This window comes from Hydra viridissima, unplaced genomic scaffold (genome assembly GCF_058129835.1).
Source record: "Hydra viridissima isolate aposymbiotic clone 2 unplaced genomic scaffold, HvirCarnegie_v1 scaffold_2, whole genome shotgun sequence".
NCBI classification, from domain to species: Eukaryota; Metazoa; Cnidaria; class Hydrozoa; order Anthoathecata; family Hydridae; genus Hydra; species Hydra viridissima.
This window is the reverse complement of record NW_028324301.1, coordinates 21,290,384-21,317,681: the sequence shown is the minus strand read 5'-3', so window position 1 is coordinate 21,317,681 and position 27,298 is coordinate 21,290,384. Positions and strand designations below refer to the sequence as shown.

At 31.6% G+C, this 27,298-nt stretch overlaps 1 protein-coding gene and 1 pseudogene across 6 annotated transcripts; both read left to right on the top strand.

Moving 5' to 3' along the window:
- Positions 1-434: 434 nt before the first annotated feature.
- On the top strand, positions 435-26,045 carry LOC145181239 (tudor domain-containing 6-like). 5 transcript variants are annotated; one of them, XR_016449763.1, is made up of 9 exons: positions 435-2,143; positions 3,123-3,252; positions 5,437-5,640; positions 6,092-6,337; positions 9,961-10,227; positions 12,230-13,137; positions 20,205-25,066; positions 25,196-25,347; positions 25,768-26,045. XR_016449763.1 is itself a non-coding variant. In XM_090078489.1 (8 exons), coding segments are annotated over exons 1-8 (8,253 nt in total). In that variant the 5' UTR covers positions 435-508; the 3' UTR covers positions 25,197-25,495. The 5 variants fall into 5 exon arrangements, 4 of the variants coding, with proteins under 4 accessions (XP_089934615.1, XP_089934614.1, XP_089934616.1 ...); XM_090078489.1 differs by lacking the exon at positions 25,768-26,045 and having other exon boundaries at positions 25,196-25,495; XM_090078488.1 differs by lacking the exon at positions 25,768-26,045 and having other exon boundaries at positions 20,205-25,102; positions 25,196-25,495.
- On the top strand, positions 16,706-19,707 carry LOC149892418 (uncharacterized; annotated as a pseudogene). Its single transcript, XR_016449764.1, has 2 exons — positions 16,706-17,093; positions 17,300-19,707. The product of XR_016449764.1 is annotated as an uncharacterized LOC149892418 (transcript).
- Positions 26,046-27,298: the final 1,253 nt, after the last annotated feature.

Genomic DNA, 27,298 nt, shown 5'->3' with positions numbered 1-27,298 from the left:
CATGATTTTCTGCTGACTCACAAAGACAATTTGCCTTTCTAAACAATCATTAACAACACAATTTTTAATAAAACGATCAGTTTTTCTCTTCGATTTGTTTCAAATTTGTTTTTTATCAGGAGTCTTAAAAGATAAATCCTTTTTATTTAGTCGACATGAGACTAGACATCCACGTAAAGAACAACTATGACCTGACTTAATTCCTAAATCCAAAAAATATGCTAAAAGCAATCCAAAAACATTAAAATCTAGAAAAGTTAAAAAAAAAGATCCAACGCTCAAATACCACCGAAACACAACCAATCGTTATCTATTTAGACCGCATTAAAGTCCGTCTTTATTTTGCAACAGAAAGCAACAGAAATAAAAAAACAAAAACTTGCTTGAGCAAGCAAAACAAATCAAAAAAAGTTGCTTGTGTCCAGGAATCTCTTCGCACGAGTGTTAACTTAAATTAGATTGCGGGAAAAGATTGGAACCATTCGCAAGCAGCGTGATTCTCACAGACATGAGTGTTGACAGTCATTCTTCTTTAGCATCTCTCCCATTTGGTAAAATAACAAAGTGGCGAATTACTTTTGTGGATCCTATAAATGGGCATATATTTTGCCAATTACTAGAGGCGTCTGTTCTAGCAAAGTATAAACAGCTAAAACAAACCATTAAATTGTTAGCAAATTCTGAGAAGCTTGAAAAAAGAAATGCAGAGCCCATCATCGGTGAACTCTGCCTGGCTAAATCTTCAGTTAATGAAACTTGGTATCGTTCACAGATTACTGATGTTAATCAAAAGCTTCAATGTGTCGAAGTATATTATTTAGATTGTGGGATTTCAGACACTATTCCATTTGAATCATTGAGAGATCTTCCTTCACAATTTTATGATATACCAGCATTTGCACATGAATGTATATTAGCAGATATTGAACCTGTTCTTAATAATAATAAATGGGATGAGCATGCAATTGAACTAATACAAAAACTAGTTTTAAATCGTGAAGTTGATGGCATTGCAGTTCGTCTTCATAAAAGAGGCATTATAGTTATCAAACTTTACTCAAATCCAGAAGCTTTGATTACTGTTGGTGATCAACTGATTGCTTCAGGTTTTGCTCTTCCTAAACAACTTCAGTCCATTACTGGAAGTGCTAGTAACAGTTTGATAAATCAAAACACTTATGCCTCAGGGTCTGGTAGTGATCTTGGCCCTCTTGTAAAATCTATTAGTAATGTATTTCCCATGATTACATTATCTCCAGGAAATTATATTGAAGTTTGTGTAGTGTTTTTTAACAGTCTAAAGGAATTTTATTGCCAACCTGCATTTTTGAAAGATAAGTTAGTTAATCTGCAAAAAAATCTGCAACATATGTATGCAAAAAGTCTTGAGGCTTTATCAGTTTTTGAACCAAATCAACCCTGTTGTGCAAAATTTTATGAAGATGATCAGTGGTATCGAGCATTAATCAAAAGTGTGGAAAGAGACACATGCAATCTGTTTTTTGTTGATTATGGCAATACTGAAGTAGTTAATAAAAGTGATATAAAAGAATTAAAATCTGACTTCTGTAGGATACCATCAATGGCATTTCGCTGTTTGCTCTCTGGGATTGAACCTCTTGAAACAAAGTTTTCAGAAGAAGCTGATTGTTTTTTTCAAAAGGTTGCTGACCAAAACACTGACCATTTCTTGTCTGCGTTAATAAAAAAAGTTTCAAAAAATTTTGCTGAAGTAATTTTATATGACTATGAGGGTAATTCAATTAATCAAATAATGGTTAATGAAAAATTAGTTGCCTCATCTCCAGAGAGAGTTAACCAATCACTTAGTTCTCAGTCAGTTGGTTTTGAAAGTAATTTAACATCAATAATTAGGTATATATCACCAAATCTTAACATTGGTATAGAAGAAACAATTTTTATTACTACTAGTTTTACTCCACATAAGTTTTTTGTGCATTTAGCACACTCTTCAGAGAAACTTAATCAACTAATGGATGATATTCAGACAGTATACAAAAACTCAGGAAACACTGATTTAATAAAAAATCCTGTTGTGGGTCTTCAGTGTGTAACTATATTTAGTGAGGATGATAAATATTACAGAGCTGAAATTCAAAAAATTGATAAATATGAAGCTCAGGTATTTTTTAATTTTATTACCCCTTTATTTTATAAATAATATTATCAACTTTTTAAGTAATGTTATTAGACTTGCTATAAAAATAAACACACAAATTTTTTAACTGTAAAAACCCTCTAAAGTAGCTTCATACTGCCTTTATAATAACATAATCAAAAAAAATTATGTATTTTTTTTTTTTAATTTGTGATTAAATTATGACTTAGAAAAAAAATACAGTTTTTCTTTCATACTGTTATTTGGAAATAGTCCTTTCATTTAACTATTTTAGTTACAGCTTTAAAGTAAAGTCATTTTTTTGGTGTTAAAGCATTTAATACTAAAACATTTTATCTGGAATTGATAAGTGTCATGGCTGTTGTGTTTAGAACAATATTAATATACAATTATAAGATCTGATTGTGTACTTTTTTGGGGCATATTCTCTGAATAACTTTGAATGCACACATTTTTTCTGAAATGCTGCTAAATCAAATCTCTGGAGGAATACTCATTACATCTGTATGTTGTTCCAATCGTTTGTAAGAGAAATTGTAAATAATTCCTTTTTTCTTATAATTCCTTATATCATGAATAGTTTCCTATGCTTTCAAATTAAACTAGTTTTGTGCATGTGTTAAATGTTTTTAAATTTTTATCAAAAACAACGAGTATACTTGATTTTTTTTAAGTAAATTGAAATAACTTTAGCACTTCTAAAAATTCCTTAATTAGTTGATAAAACTCCTAATAGTGAGAAAGTAGAGTTTTATGAATGTACAAATACTTTACGTTAAAAATATATTTCACATCAAAAATATTTTTAGTACAGTTTAGGTAGCAAATATCTTTTAGAAATAATTTATTCTTTAAAGAATTAAATAGAAAAATTGGCTTTTTATTGCATTTTTAACTGCATTATAAAAATTTAAAGGCTTTTTGATAAATTAATATTTATAAAAAGCTTCTATTATTCATCAGTAATTCTTTCCTATTTCAGGTTCTTTTTGTTGATTATGGAAATTCTGAACTCAAGGCATTGAATGAATTAAAATCCTTGCGAAAGGAATTCATTAAATTACCAAGGCAAGCTGTTGAATGCCGTTTAGCAGGAATAGAACTTATTAAAGGTAGGCTTCTTATACATTTTAGATATCTTGGTGCACTCACACACACTCACATGCATTCCTACATAGATACATACATAGATACTCATAGATACATGCATACATGCATAGATACACACATATACATATACACATATATATGCACATACACATAGATATACATATACATACATGTATACATGCATAGATACATACACATATACATATACACATACACATACACATACAATACAATACAATACAATACATGTAATTTTTCAATTTAATGCTATAAAAGTTACTGCAACAATATGGTGAATTATATTTTCTATATTATTAACAATCCTTTGTTTGCATCTTGGATGTCATTTTTTAGGGATTTAAATATGTCAGCCAAATTATGTTTAAGATTTTTGTTATAAAATTGTTTCACATTACAGTTTCAATATGGCTGTGGTAACCACTTGTTTTCAGATCATTTCAAACAATTTTTGATGATAATTGAACATCAAGATATCTTTGACATATGCTGTAGTTTTTGATAAAGCATATTTACTTTGACCTTTTAAATTGTATTTTTTAACCAGTCAATGACTTGTGATTAAATATCATGCTTAACAAAAGCTCTAAGAACCTATAAATGATGGTGCCAATGATTACTTTAGTATCCTAATAGATAGATTTTGCAGCATTATGATCCTTATTGAAAATGAGCTAATAATGCATAACAAAATTGGAGCTTTAAGTAATACATAACAAAATTGGAGCTTCGTTTTTTTTTTTTTTTTTTTTTTTGAGAAAAATTAAAGGGAAAATGGGATATGTTTAATGTGTTTAGTGGTGTAGCTGTAAACATGAAATAGTATGATTGTCTAAAAGCAGAGTTTGATGAGTTGGTTTTGATATGATTTTTTAATGAGTTGATTTCTGTTCCATAAACAGAAGTTAATCTCTTTTAGAGATCCACACATCAGAGTTGTTTATTGCCTCTGTTGAATATGTTTACAACAAGGAACGTTACTATTACATAAAAAACTAGAAAGGTTTCTTCTGTTTCATTTAAATGATATTTATTAAACGTAACTATGCTCATACAATTGTCTTTACTCACAATTTTTAAAAAAATTCTTTAAATACTTTGCAATTGATGCAACAACAAAAAACATGTTGTTGTCAATAGGCTGCTTTATTTAAACCAACTTTGCAAAATATTAATTTAGGACACAAAGTAAACATTTCATTTTTAAAATGAATTTAATACTTCAATTTATAGCAAAGTAAGGATGTCAATCTTACACTATTAGCGCAAAAGACAAATATACTTGCACAGTTTTGCAGCAGCAACTTAAGGTTTAAATTTCAATCAAATTAAAGGCTTACAAAGTAGATAAACTAGATTGAGAAATATTTTATCAAATGTTGCCCCATCATATTTTTTTTTTTGTATTACTTTACCATAAATTTTTTTATTTAATATAAATTTCTGTTGAAAAAAATTTTGCACCTGTTGGAAATAACGTTAAGCTAAAAATCTCACAATGCAAAGTGATTAAATAAGAATGAGGTTGACTAAATCTTGGTCCTAGAAAGGAAAGATGCAAACAACTGTCTTTTAGCTTAGTTAGAAAATTAGTCTACATAATTTTATCTTATTTAAACTAAAACTTAGAACAAATCTTTTATTGATTTCTAATAATAACTGTAGTACAGAAATGCTGCCATTTTTTATTAGTAGCACATAAGAGACATTAAAGTTAGGTCAAAACTAAAATAAACCAGTCTAGTAGCCATCATCTAATAGTAGTAACCAATTCTTTAAACACATAGATCTGCTTAAATTATGTGTCATCTACTTTGATTTGAATGATTGTACAAAGTTTCGGTTCGTTTTTGGGAAAATAGTATTAAACTTTTATAGTGTAATTTCATGTGTGTGTCCACCTGGTGATTTGACTGTCTTGCTCTTTTCTTCAATAGAATGTTATATGTTTGAGTTGGGCAAAATTTAATGTTTTATAATTTTTCTCATTTTCCCTACTCACACTATTTATAACTTGAAGAGTAAAGCTAGATTATTTTTAATGCTGGATCAAACCCAAAAACAAAATATTTGATTTCTTTCTCAGTGCAGCATTAAAATTGAATGTTCATGTTGTTGTTTTTTTTCATATTCTTTGGTCAGGATGAGTTTTATTTTTATTTTTTTAGGCTCATCAGTTGAATTTTCATATGAAGTATGTCAAAAGTTTGAAGAGCTCACAATGGATAAAACGTTAACAATGAATGTGTTAGAGTTTTCAAATGGGGTATACAAAGTTAGTCTTTTTGACTCATCCAATGGTCAGCAAATTAATGTTGCAAATGAATTGCTTTCATCTGGATTTTCATCTATAACAGGGTTGCCAAAAAAAGGTTTACTTATTTTGTAGCTAAATTATTATTCTAGTTCTACGACATGACAGATTCAAAAGTTTGTTTTGTATTTTAAAAAATGACTTTTAAATGTATTACTAGTTAACTCCATGTGAAATAGTATAAAGCATACAATCCAGTCTTTAATGTTCTAACTACAAACAGTTCCAGAAAAAAATGTTCCCTATGTTCAAGCTCAATGTTTGCTTTTTTTCTTTCCTAAGAACTTAAATGCTGTAAAAATAAAACAAACAGATTTCTCACAAGTTTGTAGGACTCGCATGGTCAGAAGGGTTGAACCAAAATTACAATCAACATAATAATGAGATAGATGATGGTAACAGGGCAATTATTGTTGCAATATTTTAATTCTTTTTATTGCTCTTTAATTAAGTTTTGATTTTATTTTTATCATCATTTCCCTTTTAAATATTTTTCAATTTATTTTTAGATTATGGAAAAGCTATACAATCAATTGGTTACAATTATAAAGAACTAAGTGTTGATGTAAATAGTTTTTTTGATGTAGTCCCAGTCAATGTTGTTGATCCTAACTACTTTTTTTGTCATGTTGTTCAAAGTGCTTTGGAATTCAAAAAATTAACAGAGACAATTAATGAGTTTTATCAATCAGAAAATGTTGTTAATCAAAATATGATTTGGGAAGAAACAATGCCTTGCATTGCATTATTTGATGGTAAACTTTTGTGTTTGTAATTTTTAACATATATTTGTCACCTTCATTCAGTTATTAATCATAAAAGTAAAATTTGTATCTAAACTAGAATGCATTTAAAAAATTGACTTGCAGTATTTTGCTGTATTTAAACCTGAAATTTTAAATTTCGATAAATGTATTACACCTGCATTTTGTATATTGATGTTCAATTTTAATGCTGTATTAAAAAGTGGTCACTTGTTTCGTTTTTGTTGAAAAGAAAGTTCTTTTGCACTTGTGCCTATGTAAACAGATCTCATTGGAAGAATGTGGGAAGTTCTATGATTTTCTAGAATGGTTTAGCATTTTGTTTTTTTGCATCAGCAGTACCTTATTTTCTAGAGATTTCCTCGCAACTACATAAGTGAGTTTAAGTGATTCACTTGATAGATCAGAACTCCAACTTCTGATTACTTCCGAGTTAAGGATTGTCCAGGGTTTGGTTGTTCAATTTAAGCTGATCTTGAAGCAGCATACAAACTGATGGATAGGATTCCAGACTCAGTAGTTGCTGTATAGCCCCCATACTTCAATATTCTTACACAATGGTGTTGCATTGTCTTCATTCATTGGGAAAGGTTCTAAAGTTAGAATAAAGGTTCCCCACAGTCATACAGAGCATGATAAGGGCATGCGCTTAGATCTGGACATTCTTGCTCTCCAGAAAGCAATGACTGGTTAGATCACTTAATAAATAGCGATGAGAAATGGATACTTTATGTAAGCCCACACAAAAAGCCTTAGTGGGTTGATACTGAAGAGGGGGCAAAGCCCAAAGCAGATTCTTACCAAAAGGTCATATCAGTGTGGTAGGATCTACATGGTATCATACATCTTGAGCTTCTTTTTCCCAATACCACATAACAGCTGAAAATTACTGTTAACAACTGGAAAGACTCAGAGAGTCACTAAAACATGATCACAGCACTAAAAGATTTATTTTTTGCACAATAAGGCAACACACAGCAAAATCTACATGTCTTAAGCATATAGAGATGGAATGGGATTTTTTGCCCCACCTGCCATATTCTCTAGAAATCACTCCGAGCAACTATCACCTTTTTCATGTCAGAAAAGAGCTTTGATGATGTTCGTCAACTCAAAGTGAACATTCATAAATTCTTTGAGACGCAGCCAAGCAGCTTCTACAAAGATGGGATCAATTCCTTGCCTACTAAATGGAAAAATGTTGATAAAAATGATGATTGTCAGGTTGATTGATTGGTTGATTGTCAAGTTGATTGTGTTTATTCAAATGAATGTAATTAATTAAACTATTTAATGAAAGTGCGAATGAATTTTCTTTTCAACCTAATAATTCTTAATCAAAGAAACTTCAACTATATTTAAGATAGAGTCAGTTGTCATTTTTACAAGGAATCAATATAATAAAATCAATAAAAGAAACTAAGAAGGGATCTTTGTATTCTGTATAGTTTTCAAAATGTTTTGACTCAACACAAGGAATACTATTATACTTTGGATGTTTATTTGATATAAGAGAACCCAATAACTGGTTTTCCATTTAAGGATATTAATTATTAATAAAACTGTTAATATGATTTTACTTTTTTCATTCAATTGTCTAGTTCAGTAAAAAATTTCCCTTGTTTTTATGAGATTGTTCTGTAAAAATAAATGAATAACCATTTTTCTTAAAATGTGTTCATCATAACATTTGTTGTGTGTTATTCTTATTGCTGTGTAAGTTACTGATTTTGTGTTTTAAGGCTCAGCTTATATAAATCCATTGAATTCTGCTTAAGTTTTATATTCTACACTATTTTCTTTTCAATTTATTATTTACTTCAATTGCCATATATCTTTTTAATTTTACTTTTTTTGTAGTTATTTTTTAATCAAACAAAAATTGAAGTAAAAGTAAATATAATTTTTTTTACTTTTACTTCAATTTTCTATTTAACTTTTACTTCAATTTTCTATTTCTTATTTAGTATTTCTTCAACATAAATATATTTTCTTTGCAGAAGAAAATATATTTAAATATTGGAGAAAAACTTATTAATAAATATTTTCTTGGAAGAAAATATTTAATTATTTCCAAGAAGATTAATAATTACTTATGTTTTTTAAATCACAAAATAAACAAAATTCTCACCAACCAGCAACAGCTTTTAGCTGTATCAACCTAAATATATAAATCCACTTAATAAAATTGACCAATAGCACTTCATTGATTTTGATATGATTATTTATGATGTAGTTTTATAAATATGAAACAGTTATTTAAGCATTTGAAATAATAATTTAGATATGGTTGTTTAAATATAGCTATAAAATTTTTTATTGATATTAACATAAACAAAGAATAATTTTATAAAAAGATTCTTCAAATTTAAATCTACAAAATCTAGTTTAACTAGATTTAATGCACAGAATTCCAATTTTTTTTTTTATTCATTAATGGAGGGATTGTTGTTTATTTTAGGTTGGGTAGCACAAAACATTAGTTACAAACTTTAACGAAAGTTTTTTTTATAAAAAAAAGTTATTTTTTACATTAAATTAATATGCACACAAAAAAACTAGTAAAATAAGGTTAATATAAACACATTTGATATAAACATTTTAGTTTTTAGTATAAACACATTTGATAAACAGACATATTTAATATAAACACAACACTTAATACAACACTTACTCATATTTAATTTTCTCTGAATTTTACTTCAACATACTGTTGGAAATGGATAGATATATCAATTTGCAATTTATTTTCCTTTAGTAGATTTTTCTTTCTCATTTATAAGTTATCTTACTCTGTTTCATCCTTGTTGTTGGCTTGTTCCTTGTTGTTGGCTTGTTCTTTGTTGTTTATTGAATCAACACATTCCTTATTGTTTCTAATGGCTTCCTGAACCTTTGGTTGGTATTCTTAAAAAATTTTTAGATTGTTTTCACTAGCAAACAACTCTTTTAACAATCTTAATAACTCTCTAACTTGTTAAAATTATGTTAAAGTAACATTGTAGATCTCTCTTTCAAATTTATTTTCAAACAACTCACATTCACTTTTGTCACCATCAAACCCAAAATAGTTGAATCCATTGAATTGTGAAGATATTTATTTATTTATTTATTTTTTTTTTTAAAGTTTTAAAATTTGTACATTAAATTTTGATGCTTTCTATATCAAGATATCAAGCTGACTATTCTATATTTATTATATTTTATAAAAGTTTGATTACTTTTTAATGCAGCATAAAAGTTGAAAATAATCAAATGGTAGGTAAAATACAACATCAAAAGGCAAATCCATGTGAAATACAGTAAAGCATTTTGGTACCTTTTTTTTAATGGTGATATTCTGTTACTATCACTATCAAAATGATCATTAAATTTAGCATCATGAAAGTTTCAGATTTTTTCTTAGTTTTTTACCCAGTTTGTTGCTAAATATTATTTTTTTTTGGTTAACTCACTACTTTATAATTCTTTGATAATTCGTTGAGTTTCAGTAAAAAATTTGTTGAGTTTCAGTAAAAAATTTGTTGAGTTTCAGTAAAAAAAATCATCACGTTTTGATATTCTTGGGATTTTTTTTTTTTTTTTTAGTTAAAAAAAAAACTTTTTTTTTATAGAAGATCAAAAATGGTATCGTGCTTTAGTTTTGAGTTCTGTAGATAAAAACTCACTTGAGATTCTATTTGTGGATTTTGGAAACACTGCCACTGTCTCAATAACAAGTGTATATCCCATCTATGAAGAATTTATGAAATTGCCTATGCAAGTATTTCTTTGTTCTCTTGATGTTGTACCAAAACAGAAAACCTGGATATCAGAAGCAGTTGAAGTTTTCCAAAACCTGGTATTAGACAAACATTTAGGGGCATTTGTAAAAGAAAAACGTATGTTGTTATTATTATTATTTTTTTTTTTTTAAAGAAAAAAACAAATTCGTGTAGCATTTTTAAAAGAAAAGCATATGTTGTTATATGCTTTTTTTAAAAAAAAACAGATGTAGTAGTTGATTGCTTTTGCTCATTCATAAAAATCAATAATTATAAGTTAAATTTATCTGTTTAGTCAATAATTGAATTTAAATGGTAATGATAGCTCCTCAATTATAAGTAGGTGAAAATAAGTCATTGTAAAAATAACTGTCCACAGGCCACATCCTGAAAAACTTCCCATCTTTTGGAGTGTAAAACTAAAACACTTTTTTAGAAATTAAAATCAGTTTGTTAAAGTTTTTTTTTTTTTTTTTTTTCCTCTAAAAATTGATTTTTATTTCCTTTGAATTTTATCAAAAATTACCTATTTTTTAAGTAGTTTTTTCTGTGTAATACTCCTTCATATTAATGATGTCTTAAGAAAAAAAAGTGTATGGAATGGTATAAAATATTTAGAAGTTAAATATTTACTGCACTTACAAATAAAACACTACACTTTTAGAGGAAGCAAGAAACAAGAACAATCAATTTTTTGTAAAATGCTGAAAAAAAATTAAACTAAAGTTGTGGTGAGGAAAGCAAAAAAATTTTGTTTTCCTCACCACAACTTTAGTTGAAACAATAAACAATAACAATATTGAAATACAGACAATATAAGATTCATTTTCTAAGCAAGAGTTTTGACAATTCTTTTGATAAAACAACAAGTTTGAAAGTTTATCACAAAGTAAATTAATCTCAGATAAAAATGGTATCTTAAATTTGAAAAAAAATGGCAATCAAAAACTATACACTTCAATTTTTTTTTAGTGTCTTTTAGAGATGTTTGCTTATTGTATTCAACAACTGAACTAAGATTTTGTTTGTTTGACACATCTCTCACTTGAATCTGTTGTTCTTATTTACACAGTAGTTATAGCAGATTGATTCTGAGGCTTGTTCATGGTACATACCCAAAAAATTTTCTCTTGACTGAATTAACTCTCCAACATGATGGAACAATATTGATTTTGGGTCTGTCAAGATCAACTTTTCACAACTGCTCTGAAGCTGTGCAACGGGTTTAGCAAAGTTCTCACTGAGAAGCTCCAAAACAAGTATGAACAACTTTTTTGAAGATGCAAAATTCTTTAATCCACAAATGCATTTCAAAGCTATGGTTGAGCAAGAAGTTTCAACTTGTCAATATTTTTGAGCAATTTGTAGCATCCTGGACTATTGGTTTGATATGATTTGCTTTTTTTTTGCCAAGTTTCCACCTTGGAGCAAATATTTTTCAGAGTAGAATAGAGACGATTCACAACACCAAGAAACAAATGAAGCTTTGGTAGAGGTATGATATCGAAAATGTGTGCTATCAGCAAAAATTTTTTTAACTGAGTTATAGTAAACTTTTTCTGGATTATCATGAGATCAATGGATCATGGATCATGAGATGAATGAAAGGCTTCTGCATGAAGGCTGTGAGAGCAAAAAAATCTAAAATCCCCAGACTAAAGAAGGTTGTCAAAGTTGATTTTTTAACAACATCAAGGATAATTTAAACCATATGGTTTGACTCCACAAAGTATGTTAGCCACTTTCAAATCACAAACAATAATTGCTTTGAATTTTTCTAACTGATGTTGACTAAAGTGTTTTGATAAATTTTTATAGTTTTCTGTGATCTCTTCATAATAATGAAAAGTTTCTTCACTTCAGACAATTATGCTTTCTGAGTCAGTGACAAATAGGAAAAAGAAAATCAAAGTGAAATTTTGGAAAACTGTCACTTTGATTTTCTTTTTCTTATCTTTCTTTTTTGTTGGTGATGGCTGTGTAAAATTTTAGACAAATTTAGTCACCCATTTACATGGTAGACCATGCTAAAGGTTCCAATATTATTATTTACAAAGAATGTTAGTTTTATTTAAAATTAATGTTGTTTTAAATACTTTTAATTTCAATTTCTTTTTAGGGGGTCAACTATATTCAATAGTTCTTTATGACACACGAAGTTCACCTGAAATCAATGTTGGACAATTGCTTTTACAAAAAGGTTACACTGTTACACAGTTAGCAAATCAATCAATTACTGAATTTTGTTTGCCATTTAACACAGAAAATATTTATGTTACTGCTGTAATAAGCTCAACAGAGGTTTATGCTCAATTAGAAAGAGTTACAAGTGAATTAGATACATTAATGAATGATATAAATGGATTTTATTCTAAGCTAAGTGCTACTGATATGTGTATTACTATACCAGTTGTTGGGCAATATTGTTGTGCAAAATTTTCAGAAGACGATGCTTGGTACAGAGCTATTATTGAAGACCTAAATGGAAATTATTTTAGTGTATTCTATATTGATTATGGAAACAAAGAATTCTTGCCTATTGAACGTATTAAAATCTTGGACTCACAGTTTTTAGCAAAACCCAAATTTGCGCTTCCTTGTCAAGTTAACGGTTCCTATGATAGTTCTGATCTATTAGACAAAAGACTGAAAGTTGAATTCACAACAAACTTTGAAGAGATTACTCCATTTAAAGTTATGTTATTTGGAACAGTTAAAAAGGAATTATTATCAAACAGTAGTATTCCATGTATCCCGGCTAAAAAGTTTGATATTGCTCCTACAAATTTTAAACCTGGTGATGAAGTCAAGATGTATTTCCTTGAAGCTGTCTCCCCTGAGAGTTTTTATTGTCAGCCTGCTTCTAGTGAAAATCAGTTAAATGTGTTGATGAACGAAATAGCTGATTATGTGAAATCTGGAAAATGTTGCTCGACTAATATAGCTGTTGGTTGTTATTATTTGGTAAATTATAGTGCAGATGGCATGTGGTACCGTGCTCAAATTATCAGTAAAAGTGACGTTCAGGTGACCTCCACTTTTCAGTTCCTTAAAATGTAAATTCGAATATAAATTATTTAAATTCATATTTTTTAGGAAACATAAAAAAGTATTAATTATTTTTTTGGAAAAAAAAATATATATATATATATATACAGTACTGTGCAAAAGAAAGTAGCATCTAAGAGAATTTTAATATATTCAGAATAAAATGTCAAGCAAAATAAAATTAAAACTAAAATACAGGTACAAACATATTTTTTTGTTAAATTGTGTAATATAATACAAGTTTTATTAAAAACATTTAAATTTATAACTATACATAGAGACTTAACTAATTTTTAGACCACCTTTATTTACAATAACATCTTGGAGCCTTTTATTTATACTTTAATGCAGATTTTCAATGTGATAGGGATTTTGGAACATTCCTATTTTAAAGCATTCCAAAGCTCATTTAGATTCTTTGGCAACCTTTCCATCTTTTTTCTGTCTAAGAAGTCCCAAACATGTTTGATTATGTTCAAATCAGGGCTCTGAGGTGGCCAAAGCATGGTTTAAAGCACTTCCTCATCTTCCAGATTTGACAAATAATTTTTAACTAATTTGCATGTATGTTTGGGATCGTTATCCTGTTGTAGGATAAAATAATCCCCCATCAGTTGTTGTCCAGAAGGCACAGTATGATTATGTAAAATATTTTTATATTTTTCACCTGTAAATTTTTCTGTTATTCCAACAACATCCCCTACCTCTTTTATTGAAATATACCCCCAAACTTGAATATTCCCTCCACCATGTTTGATAGTTGATGCTTGACATGGTTCCTTCAATGCCTGTCCCTTTCTTCGCCTTACATACTGATGTCAGTTCGTCCCAAATGTTTCAAATTTAGATTCGTCTGTAAACAATACCTTGTCCCATTGATTTTTCTGCCAATCTTTATGCTCTCTGGCTAACTTTAATCTTTTTTCTTTATTACCTTAGCGTAGTAAAGGTTTTTTAATAGCTACACAGCCTTTTAATCGAGATTTTAATAAAGATTGTTGCACAGTAGATGCATGTACTAAAGTTCCACTAGCTCTTTTAAGATCTTGACAAGTTCTGCGCTTACTTTCTTGCAATTTAATAGCACTGTTATTTTTTTTATCCACTGCATCTTTTTATCCACTGTATCACCAGTTTCATTATATTTTTTAGCTACTTTTTGAACTGACGCTTGCGAACAATTCACACATTTTAACTTGACTATAGCCTTCTTCATGTAAAATGATGAGATTGATGCGATTTCTTTCATTTATTGATATTTTTGGCATTTTATTCATACTGAAAAGTAATTTTATTGTAAAAAAAAACTTTTGAAATAAAGAATTTTTTTAGACAAAAAATCTCTTATTAACACAACTCAACAGTAACTAAAAATTCTTCTCTACACTCTTATTTATCAAAAAATGTTTAACAATAATAAATTTAAACAAAATAAATAAATAGTACAGTGGTTGATGTAATCAATTTCAAGTGTTGATTCATGTCCGTAATAAAAAAACAAACATAAGTGCGTGAAAAATGATAATAGTTGGGTAATTCCATGTAAAAGTGAGACAAAAAATTGAAATTTTTCAGTCACCCTCTCAGATTTCTTTCAAATTTGAACCAGTGGTACCTATCAATATAACAAAAAAAAAAAGTTAAGTTTGAGCTCCCAAATCCAAACGGTTCAAAAGTTATGACATTTTGAAATTCAGCCTAAAATGCCATATTTTTTCCACTTCCGCCATTATGAACTTTGTAGTAGTACTTTTAATTGAATAATTTAAGATCTAGTGGAAGAATGTGGCTAAAAATTGGTACCTGACCATTTTTGAGGGTGCTGAATTAAAAAATGTAGATAAAATAGAGAAATTTAAATTTTTTGATAGTTTTTTATTTTAAAATGGCTAGTCAAATTTTTTGTTCTGTTACCATGGGTTGCCCTTTCATTAATTCCCGGAGTTGCCCAAGTCTCATGGATTCTTTTTTTTTTCAAATAGTTAGTTGATCCTAGGCTATCTTAATAAAAAAAAGATGGTTTTGGTTTCGGGTCATTATATCTTACGTCTCAGAATTTCTTCATGTTTACCTCACTTGCAGTCCATATTAAAAAAATAATAACTGCGAAAATTTTAGTTCAAATACACATGGGTTCCAGAGATATCATCAGTTAAAATGATGCTGACTCGCGGAATCCAAAAAGAGCACTCTCATGACTCGATTGTCTCAGGAAATGCCTCGTTTATCCAATTTTGTTCAAAATTATTGACTTGTAAATTCATGATTTTTGGATAATGAAAAAAATTGTTTCTCAAACTTACACTAAAAAAAAAAAAATTATGTTTTTAAATTGAATTTTAATAATTATTTATTATTATATCTTTTAATGCATTAAAAAAAAAAAAAAAAAAAATCCAAGGAGATTGGGGGGGGGGGGACAAAGCTAAATTGGTCAGAGTCCCCCTGGCCCTTCCTTCACCTATGACTAAAAATGTCCTAAACTAGTCAATAAATAACATTATTTGATGTTTTATTCAAATAAATGTTTTAAAAAACATTTCATTTGCTTTCGTTACAAAATTAAAATTTTTCTATAAAGACACAATTTTTAAATGCAAATTTTGATCAAGTATTAGAGAGACAATTGATGAATCTTATTTTTTTCAGTAGACCTAAGATAAAATATTGATATACAATTAAACTTTTTATTCTGGATTTTGGGCCACAGCCTTCATTTTACCTCCAAAAATCATGAATTTACAAGTCAATAATTTTGAACAAAATTGGATAAACGAGGCATTTCCTGAGACAATCGAGTTATGAGAGTGCTCTTTTTGGATTCCGCAAGTTAAAATCTATTGGGGTACCAAATTTTAGGAAATTTCCCCAAGCCATTATGAAGATATTATATATCAAAGTTGCTTTGTACTCGCTTCAGATAATCACTAAAATGCTGAGTCAGCATTACTTTAACTGACAATATCTCTGGAACCCATGTGTATTTGAACTAAAATTTTCGCAGTTATTATTTTTTTAATATGGACTGCAAGTGAGGTAAAAATGAAGAAATTCTGAAACGTAAGGGTGTCGAAAATGTTTTTTTTGGATGATTTCATATGGAATTACCCTTTCTCAAAGCATAATAAAGATATGTCATTTTGAAACTTTGACAAAAAATTTCTTTATTTGACCGCTATTCTCTATTATAGATTTTATAGAGATACTTTTTGTTTGAATAACGTAAGTTCTAGTAGAGAAATATGACTGAAAATTGGTACCTGATCATTTTTAAAGGTGTTGAATACAAAGATGAAGAGAAATTAACCCAGTTCCTAATATTTTAGAATAATTTTTCAATTTTAAAATGGTATAATATTACTTAACCATAAAATGGGGTAACATTTTCACAAATCGTCTGACTGTCACGGGTTCAATTTTGGTGTGTAAAAACAGTTTGTTAAGGTTGGTTTTGATATATAAATAAAGTTTTGTGAAGTGAATTATCATGGAAAATATAGTTTTGCAACGCCTGCTGTGATGTATAAAAATAGTTTTGGGACGTCAGTTTTGTCGTCTAAATATAGTTTTGAAACAACAGTTAACAATAACAAATTTCAATGAAAAAAAATTATTTTAATTTTAGATTAAATAATTATTAAATCTTGTTTGGTAATTCAGTTTCTTAGTCATGGCAAACAGCCAACAGTGCTCCATTGGAATCAACCTAGAAAGTGAATGTCATCTCACAACATATACATGGTTGCTGGGAATTGAACCTTTTGAAGATATTCCTGAATATGAAAGAGAAGTATTAATGTGGAGGACTGGGTTCTCAATAATAAATGTCAAACCAACAACTTGTCTCCATCATAAACATATTTATTTGAAGCGTTATACAACTAAATTAACACGATGCTGCAATCCATTTAATGCGCATAACAAAGTTACAAAAGGTATTTCCACTAATCATAACTTTTAGTTTTGTGAAAATGTTGTGAGTTACAATAATGAAATTATTGGCAGCCAAATTCTATTTTAGCTATATTTAACCTTTTAGCTGACTTCTGAAAGTGCGCTATTAAATGCCATACAACTTTAAACTTTTTAAGGTTTTATTAAAATTTTTATACTTATTAAAAGAGCTCTTCCTTTTTTTTAGGTAGTCTTTGTGAAATTAACTTGGATGCAGCAAATTACCTATGCAGTAAAGGCAAATTCATAGTTCCAGGTGAAAAACTTTGTCCAAAATGCAGACATAAATTAGCATCAAGTGAAGAATCAGAAGAGAACAAGTTGGAGATAAAATTAACTGAAGATGATATGGAAAAAGAAATTATACTGGAATCAACAAGATCATTGCTCAACAGTACTTTATGTGAACTTGAAGTGTCTCCTCTAAAGTTCATTTACCCAAAACCTCTAACAAGCTTTCACTTGGAAAGAGAAAGATAAAGCAAGTTGAAGAAGCAGTTATTAAGAAGCTTGCAACTGCTCTGGATGTAACGGAATCCTATCTTGTTGCACCAAAAAATGAAGTTCTAAAGGAAATTCGAACCAAAGCTGGTAATCTAGACTTCCTTGTAGAATGCATGAAAGAAAAATTTAAGGTTTCTAACAGTAGGCAGCAACTTCAAATTTTGACATTAACCCCAAAATCTTGGTCTATCAGAAAAGCAGCAAAAGAGTTTTCAGTGTCCAAACGCAAAATTCAAAATGCAAAGTTTTTACGCAACTAAAAAGGCATCATAGCATACCCTGATGTGGTTGAACGGCATCAAATCAGTAAAGATGTTATAGAACTTGTAAAGCTTTTTTACTGTGATGATGAGTATTCAAGGCAAATGCCAGGTAAAAAAGACTGTGTAAGTGTTGGGGAAAGAAAATACATGTCAAAAAAATTGATTTTGTGTAACTTAAGGAGCTCTATGTGGCATATAAGACAAAGTACCCAGGCCATAAAATTGGTTGTTCTAAATTTTGCAGTCTTCGGCCTAAATGGTGCATCCTTGCTGGCCCAAAAGGTACACATTCTGTTTGTGTGTGTACAATACACCAAAATGTTAAATTAATGTTGAGTGCTATAGGCCTTGAAACATCTTACCATGAAATCATTGAAATGATTGTCTGCAGCAGAAAATCTAAAGTTTGCATGATTCACCGATGCATTAGTTGTCCTAGCTGCCCAAAATTATTTCCAGCAGTATCTTACACAAAATGATGATCCAAATGAGCAATATGGCAGTGATGAAAATGAACAGTCAGTGGATTTCAAACAGTGGACAACAACAGATAGAACTGAACTACTAACAATAAAACTTCCATTAAATGAATTCATTGAGCTCCTGTGTGAAAAATTTGATAATATTACTTCTCATTCATTTATAGCAAAATCACAATCTAGCTATCTAAAGCATCTCAAAGAAACAATTAGTATTGATGAGGCTTTGTACTGGCAGATTTTGCAGAGAATTACACTTTTGTAGTACAAGACAAGATACAGAGTTACCATTGGAGCAAGAGTCAGTGTTCCCTTCATCCAGTTGTCATCTACTACAAGAAAGTGAAATTGGAAATATCTTCTTTTTGTGTAATTTCAGATGATTTGAATCATGATGTTGTTTTTATCAATGAAGTTATGCACAAAACCATTTATCATATAAAAACTCATCTATGTCCCACATTTACAAGAATTCATTATTTTTCTGATGGCTGTGCAGGGCAGTATAAAAACTGCAAACATTTTTACAATTTATGTCACCATGCTCAAGATTTTTCTGTTGATTGCATCTGGAATTTGTTTGCAACAAACCATCGCAAATCTCCATGCAATGGAATAGGTGGCACTGTTAAAAGGCTTGTTGCAACAGCTAGCTTGCAGAGTCCAACCACAGATCATATACTGTCTTCTCAAGCAATGTTTGAATACTGTCAAAAGTCAATCAGTGGGATTACGTTTGTGTACGTCACAACTGAAGAAATGGAACTAGTAAGAAACAAACTTACTGATAGACTTTTAATAGCAACCACTATTCCTGGGACAAGAAGTTTCCATCAATTTATACCATCTTCTCATTCAATTATAAAAATGAAAAGGCTATCCGATGATGATGATTTCGCTCTAACAATTGACTTCCTCAAAAAACAAAAATATGAAATTATTAGCATTGACAATGTTATGATGTCACAATACCTATTTTACAAATACGACGATTTTTACTGGCTTGGTATGGTTTCTGAAGTTGATAAAGAGAATAATGATTTTATGGTAAAGTTTATGCATCCACATTATCCAAGTTGGTTGTACTACTGGCCAAAGCGGGATGATAATTGCTGGGTGCCAAGAAGGAATGTCATTTCTCTTGTTAAAACACCTTCACCATCTTCTGGGTGTAAGTACCAAATCTCAAAAGAAGATGAAACTCTATTTGAACAAGTTTTATCTTTTCAGTGAACGTTGATTATTTATTTTACTTTCATTATTTAAATGATATAAACTTTTGAAATAATACCTAATTATTAGAATGTGTTTCAATGTGCTGTATAGTAAATTTTATTTCCGTGTATACTTTTGAAAATATTGATCATAAATATGCAAGTTATGCAAAGCAATATAATTTTTTATTTTCTTTCAGAGACTTAAACTTTTCCAAAACATTTTATTTCACAATGAGAGTAAGGCAACTCCAGAAATAAGTGAAATGCAAATTATGGTTACAAGAAGAAAAAAAAAAAGGGACTGTTGACATTTTAAAATTGAAAAATTATTCTAAATTATTAGGAATTGGGTTAATTTCTATTCATCTTTGTATTCAACACCTTTAAAAATGGTCAGGCACCAATTTTCAGTCATATTTCTCTACTAGAACTTATGTTATTCAAACAAAAGTATCACTATAAAATCTATGATAGAGAATCAAACTATCCTATGTGTTTTCTTCTACAGCCTGAATTACGTCCTCTTTAAAATGTGATTTTGAAATTGAAAATTGTGATGTGAAAACACTTTAAAATTTCCTCACTAAAAAGTTTTAGTTGTTTGTAATTTTCTTTTTTTTTCTTACTAGGTTGAAGTACGTTTTTGTGATTATGGCAACATTGATGTTGTAAAACCTAGCAAAATATTAGACCTTCCATATGAGCTATCTACCTTAAGTCAACAAGCTATCCTATGCTCACTATATGGAGTTAAACCTAGTCATAACAAATGGACAAACGGTGCTGTTGAAATGTTAAGTAAAATATTAAGTGGAAAGGAACTCAAAGTAACATTTGTATCAACTAATAGTAAGTCTCTCGTTAAGGTTAAGGATATAGAAACAGATCAAGACATTGCAGATCAACTAATAGCATCAGGTTTTGCAATTTCATCATGTTCTGATTCACACCAAGTGAAAAACCATTTATCTGGTACTTTAAATCAGAATTATATTAAAAAGCAATCATATAAGGAATCCTATGCTCACTCTGAATACTTTTTACACACATTGCAAATGGAAGCTGCTTCGGCAGATCCTCCTCTCTTAGGAGAGTCGGAACAAGTTATTCATATGTTACCGCAGACCGACATCACAAGGGGTTTTTATGAATGCACTTGTTATGCTATTGAGTCAGGATTTAAAATTTACTGTCAGCTCTCATCGCTTTCAGGTGCTGTCGATAAACTTATGAGCGAAATTGCTCGTGTTGCTGATGGCTCGCCTGTTCTGATGAACCCGATGGTTGATCAGCTATGTTTGGCTAAATATGTTGTAGATAATGTTTGGTATCGTGGTAGAATAATAGCAGTTGACGAGGATGTTCTTGTTGATTTCATTGACTATGGAAATGTAGACAATGTTCCGCTGAACGACGTTAGAGTTTTACCGGCAGCCTTCGCCACTGTCGCTCGGGCCTCTGTGGGTGTAGTTTTGCATGATGTAATTCCATCAGACTTAGATAGCTCTGGCGCAAAAAAGTGGTTAGAAGAGACGCTTCTTGAAGCTCACTTGCGATTGGAAGTTAAAGAAGTTGTTGATCCCAGCACTGTGAGCGCTTATGTTTATGAACTTGAGAGTTCAGCAAGCATCAATGACCAGCTGTATGCGTTGCATGCGCTTCCCGAGGGTGATTCAAGCTCATTGCAAATAGAAGCTGCTTCGGCAGATCCTCCTCTCTTAGGAGAGTCGGAACAAGTTATTCATATGTTACCGCAGACCGACATCACAAGGGGTTTTTATGAATGCACTTGTTATGCTATTGAGTCAGGATTTAAAATTTACTGTCAGCTCTCATCGCTTTCAGGTGCTGTCGATAAACTTATGAGCGAAATTGCTCGTGTTGCTGATGGCTCGCCTGTTCTGATGAACCCGATGGTTGATCAGCTATGTTTGGCTAAATATGTTGTAGATAATGTTTGGTATCGTGGTAGAATAATAGCAGTTGACGAGGATGTTCTTGTTGATTTCATTGACTATGGAAATGTAGACAATGTTCCGCTGAACGACGTTAGAGTTTTACCGGCAGCCTTCGCCACTGTCGCTCGGGCCTCTGTGGGTGTAGTTTTGCATGATGTAATTCCATCAGACTTAGATAGCTCTGGCGCAAAAAAGTGGTTAGAAGAGACGCTTCTTGAAGCTCACTTGCGATTGGAAGTTAAAGAAGTTGTTGATCCCAGCACTGTGAGCGCTTATGTTTATGAACTTGAGAGTTCAGCAAGCATCAATGACCAGCTGTATGCGTTGCATGCGCTTCCCGAGGGTGATTCAAGCTCATTGCAAATAGAAGCTGCTTCGGCAGATCCTCCTCTCTTAGGAGAGTCGGAACAAGTTATTCATATGTTACCGCAGACCGACATCACAAGGGGTTTTTATGAATGCACTTGTTATGCTATTGAGTCAGGATTTAAAATTTACTGTCAGCTCTCATCGCTTTCAGGTGCTGTCGATAAACTTATGAGCGAAATTGCTCGTGTTGCTGATGGCTCGCCTGTTCTGATGAACCCGATGGTTGATCAGCTATGTTTGGCTAAATATGTTGTAGATAATGTTTGGTATCGTGGTAGAATAATAGCAGTTGACGAGGATGTTCTTGTTGATTTCATTGACTATGGAAATGTAGACAATGTTCCGCTGAACGACGTTAGAGTTTTACCGGCAGCCTTCGCCACTGTCGCTCGGGCCTCTGTGGGTGTAGTTTTGCATGATGTAATTCCATCAGACTTAGATAGCTCTGGCGCAAAAAAGTGGTTAGAAGAGACGCTTCTTGAAGCTCACTTGCGATTGGAAGTTAAAGAAGTTGTTGATCCCAGCACTGTGAGCGCTTATGTTTATGAACTTGAGAGTTCAGCAAGCATCAATGACCAGCTGTATGCGTTGCATGCGCTTCCCGAGGGTGATTCAAGCTCATTGCAAATAGAAGCTGCTTCGGCAGATCCTCCTCTCTTAGGAGAGTCGGAACAAGTTATTCATATGTTACCGCAGACCGACATCACAAGGGGTTTTTATGAATGCACTTGTTATGCTATTGAGTCAGGATTTAAAATTTACTGTCAGCTCTCATCGCTTTCAGGTGCTGTCGATAAACTTATGAGCGAAATTGCTCGTGTTGCTGATGGCTCGCCTGTTCTGATGAACCCGATGGTTGATCAGCTATGTTTGGCTAAATATGTTGTAGATAATGTTTGGTATCGTGGTAGAATAATAGCAGTTGACGAGGATGTTCTTGTTGATTTCATTGACTATGGAAATGTAGACAATGTTCCGCTGAACGACGTTAGAGTTTTACCGGCAGCCTTCGCCACTGTCGCTCGGGCCTCTGTGGGTGTAGTTTTGCATGATGTAATTCCATCAGACTTAGATAGCTCTGGCGCAAAAAAGTGGTTAGAAGAGACGCTTCTTGAAGCTCACTTGCGATTGGAAGTTAAAGAAGTTGTTGATCCCAGCACTGTGAGCGCTTATGTTTATGAACTTGAGAGTTCAGCAAGCATCAATGACCAGCTGTATGCGTTGCATGCGCTTCCCGAGGGTGATTCAAGCTCATTGCAAATAGAAGCTGCTTCGGCAGATCCTCCTCTCTTAGGAGAGTCGGAACAAGTTATTCATATGTTACCGCAGACCGACATCACAAGGGGTTTTTATGAATGCACTTGTTATGCTATTGAGTCAGGATTTAAAATTTACTGTCAGCTCTCATCGCTTTCAGGTGCTGTCGATAAACTTATGAGCGAAATTGCTCGTGTTGCTGATGGCTCGCCTGTTCTGATGAACCCGATGGTTGATCAGCTATGTTTGGCTAAATATGTTGTAGATAATGTTTGGTATCGTGGTAGAATAATAGCAGTTGACGAGGATGTTCTTGTTGATTTCATTGACTATGGAAATGTAGACAATGTTCCGCTGAACGACGTTAGAGTTTTACCGGCAGCCTTCGCCACTGTCGCTCGGGCCTCTGTGGGTGTAGTTTTGCATGATGTAATTCCATCAGACTTAGATAGCTCTGGCGCAAAAAAGTGGTTAGAAGAGACGCTTCTTGAAGCTCACTTGCGATTGGAAGTTAAAGAAGTTGTTGATCCCAGCACTGTGAGCGCTTATGTTTATGAACTTGAGAGTTCAGCAAGCATCAATGACCAGCTGTATGCGTTGCATGCGCTTCCCGAGGGTGATTCAAGCTCATTGCAAATAGAAGCTGCTTCGGCAGATCCTCCTCTCTTAGGAGAGTCGGAACAAGTTATTCATATGTTACCGCAGACCGACATCACAAGGGGTTTTTATGAATGCACTTGTTATGCTATTGAGTCAGGATTTAAAATTTACTGTCAGCTCTCATCGCTTTCAGGTGCTGTCGATAAACTTATGAGCGAAATTGCTCGTGTTGCTGATGGCTCGCCTGTTCTGATGAACCCGATGGTTGATCAGCTATGTTTGGCTAAATATGTTGTAGATAATGTTTGGTATCGTGGTAGAATAATAGCAGTTGACGAGGATGTTCTTGTTGATTTCATTGACTATGGAAATGTAGACAATGTTCCGCTGAACGACGTTAGAGTTTTACCGGCAGCCTTCGCCACTGTCGCTCGGGCCTCTGTGGGTGTAGTTTTGCATGATGTAATTCCATCAGACTTAGATAGCTCTGGCGCAAAAAAGTGGTTAGAAGAGACGCTTCTTGAAGCTCACTTGCGATTGGAAGTTAAAGAAGTTGTTGATCCCAGCACTGTGAGCGCTTATGTTTATGAACTTGAGAGTTCAGCAAGCATCAATGACCAGCTGTATGCGTTGCATGCGCTTCCCGAGGGTGATTCAAGCTCATTGCAAATAGAAGCTGCTTCGGCAGATCCTCCTCTCTTAGGAGAGTCGGAACAAGTTATTCATATGTTACCGCAGACCGACATCACAAGGGGTTTTTATGAATGCACTTGTTATGCTATTGAGTCAGGATTTAAAATTTACTGTCAGCTCTCATCGCTTTCAGGTGCTGTCGATAAACTTATGAGCGAAATTGCTCGTGTTGCTGATGGCTCGCCTGTTCTGATGAACCCGATGGTTGATCAGCTATGTTTGGCTAAATATGTTGTAGATAATGTTTGGTATCGTGGTAGAATAATAGCAGTTGACGAGGATGTTCTTGTTGATTTCATTGACTATGGAAATGTAAACAATGTTCCGCTGAACGACGTTAGAGTTTTACCGGCAGCCTTCGCCACTGTCGCTCGGGCCTCTGTGGGTGTAGTTTTGCATGATGTAATTCCATCAGACTTAGATAGCTCTGGCGCAAAAAAGTGGTTAGAAGAGACGCTTCTTGAAGCTCACTTGCGATTGGAAGTTAAAGAAGTTGTTGATCCCAGCACTGTGAGCGCTTATGTTTATGAACTTGAGAATGCAGAAAGCATTAATGACCAAGTGTATCAGTTGTATGCTTCCTCAAATGGTGATTTTAAGAAACATGATTTTTGGTAAATTAGCTCTTCTATATTGTCGGAGATAAAGACGTAATAGTATAACCTTCGTTACATCTTGTTTATTTAGTATTAATAACTCAAATATTTTGATGAATCGCATTAATTTACTTGCAATCTTTTTAGATTTTTTTATCTTTCTCCTGTTGCTGCTAAAGTTGTGTTCATTTATTTTGGTAAAAATGAACTGAGAATGGATTCGAATCGAGATATCGGTATTAAAGAAGATGCTGTTACGTTTGAGTTTACTGACCTGACTATGGTGGGAACACTTTAAAGTTAGCGTTTTCTCCCCTTTTGAATATACCTCGTTTCCATAAAATTTATTTTTAAATTTCACGAAATTAAAAAGAAATATTTTTTTATTTGACAATAAAAAAATCCGCGAAATGGTGGAAACATTTGTATAAAAAAGTTGTTGTTAAACCCCCTGGTTGTTCATGTTGTTCATTCTTTGTTTTTCAGATCGATAGTTCTATAATCGATATAATCGATACTCGACAATCGATAGTTCTAGTACTAGATTTTGCAGAGGGAATATTTATAAATCTAATAATAATAAAATATAATAAATTATCTTTAATATAATAAAATGTAAAGCTTCAAACTGTGATGATGTGAATATCAGCGCTAATATAAACGAGAGGTAACTAAAAATATCAGCGTTTCACTGTCAGCTCTGTTGAACTTCTTATTAGGTTTGAAGCATTTGATGGATTTAAAGGTTTCACAGGCTGATACTTTATTATCGACGTGATACTCGGTAGTTGTTTGGAGAATTAGTGTCCGAAGAAAATGAATATGTCCATTAATCTTTTAGATTTTTAGTCTCTTTAAATTCTACAATTCTTTTGATGAAAGTATCTACAACGTGTTCCGTTTGCTGTTGAGGCATCGATTCTAGGAGGTAACTTTGTAAAAGACAATAAATTTGATATTGTTCGTCGTTTACACAAATAAACCAGATTCTTTATTAGAATAAGATTTTTGAAAAGCTTTCCTTAAATTTTCCTAAAGTTGTTGTTTAATTTGCGATACCCACAGTTTTCTTCCCAACATCCTCCTGCCGTGTGCTTCAGAATTCTAGAATTTCTATCGCTTTTGCCTACACTTTCACTCTAAACATTCTGCCCATGCTTTGGAACCTGTCTCCTTTAGGGAACTTACATTTGGATGCATAACTTTGCATTCTTCTTAATCCAGTTCAGCTTAAACTGAAAAGTGTGGGTTAAAGTTGATTCAAAGATTTTTGAGCGTCGTCTTAGATTGTGGCTAAAAGCTAAACTTCCTAAAATATTTTCAGAGAGATCTGGATGACTAACCTTTACTCTATTGTATTTTTTATCACTTCAGTATCAATCACAACGAAGACAGTTCTCTACATCAGCGAAAAAAAAGAAGTAGTGTCAAAATCATTATCGACTAATAATTATTATAATAAGTGGTAATTAGCAGTATTCAGTAAACGTCTGAAGCGTTAAAAGTGATCCGATTTAAGTTAATTTTGGACATAAAATCACTAACCTGGTTGTTCTTAAATAGGGTTTGTAATCCCGGGACTTATAAATACAAGTTCTTGACAGATTTTAACACATTGATTAGGTGAAATTTTAAGACAATTAATGGAGCTCCACTTCAAATTCTGACTCAACTTTGGCTCAACGACTAAGCAGATACTGAAGGATCCTACTCATTTTTGTTCTCCTTTGTTGTATTCGGAGAATGAGAGTTGAATACAATTTTTGATTGATAGAGTGATTAGCATCTTTAAGTTTTCTTAACATAAAATTATGGCAACATTGGAGGTTAATAAGTTTGCATCCTGATGACAAAACGCCTCGACAGTTGCTTTTATTGGGACGAGAGGTTTAATAATAGCTAATGTCATTTTAGTTTCATCATTAGAAAATGAAAAAAATCCACCTTTAGGTAGACTTGTCTACCAATGACTTTTTCCACAAATTTTTTAATAAACAGACGCATTAAAAAAAAGCAGTTATATCTAGTCTTACTTTTATTAGAAATATTTGCTGACCGAATTCAGCCGCAAAATACTTTTTAAAGATGGCAATCATCTGAATATATGTTAATATCATAACATGATAGTAAAATGATTATATATATATATATATATATATATATAATCATTTTACTATCATGTTATGATATTTACAAAAAACTACTTGAAGAACTTATGCTTCCGTATTCTGAGGATAATATGCCGTCAAC

Bases quoted from the DNA above. Each gene is read 5' to 3' on its own strand.
- LOC145181239 (XM_090078488.1), top strand. From the start codon at position 509: ATGAGTGTTGACAGTCATTCTTCTTTAGCATCTCTCCCATTTGGTAAA. The intron at 3,253-5,436 runs GTAGGCTTCTTA...TTATTTTTTTAG, and splicing joins AGGAATAGAACTTATTAAAG to GCTCATCAGTTGAATTTTCA. The intron at 10,228-12,229 runs GTATGTTGTTAT...ATTTCTTTTTAG, and splicing joins GGCATTTGTAAAAGAAAAAC to GGGGTCAACTATATTCAATA.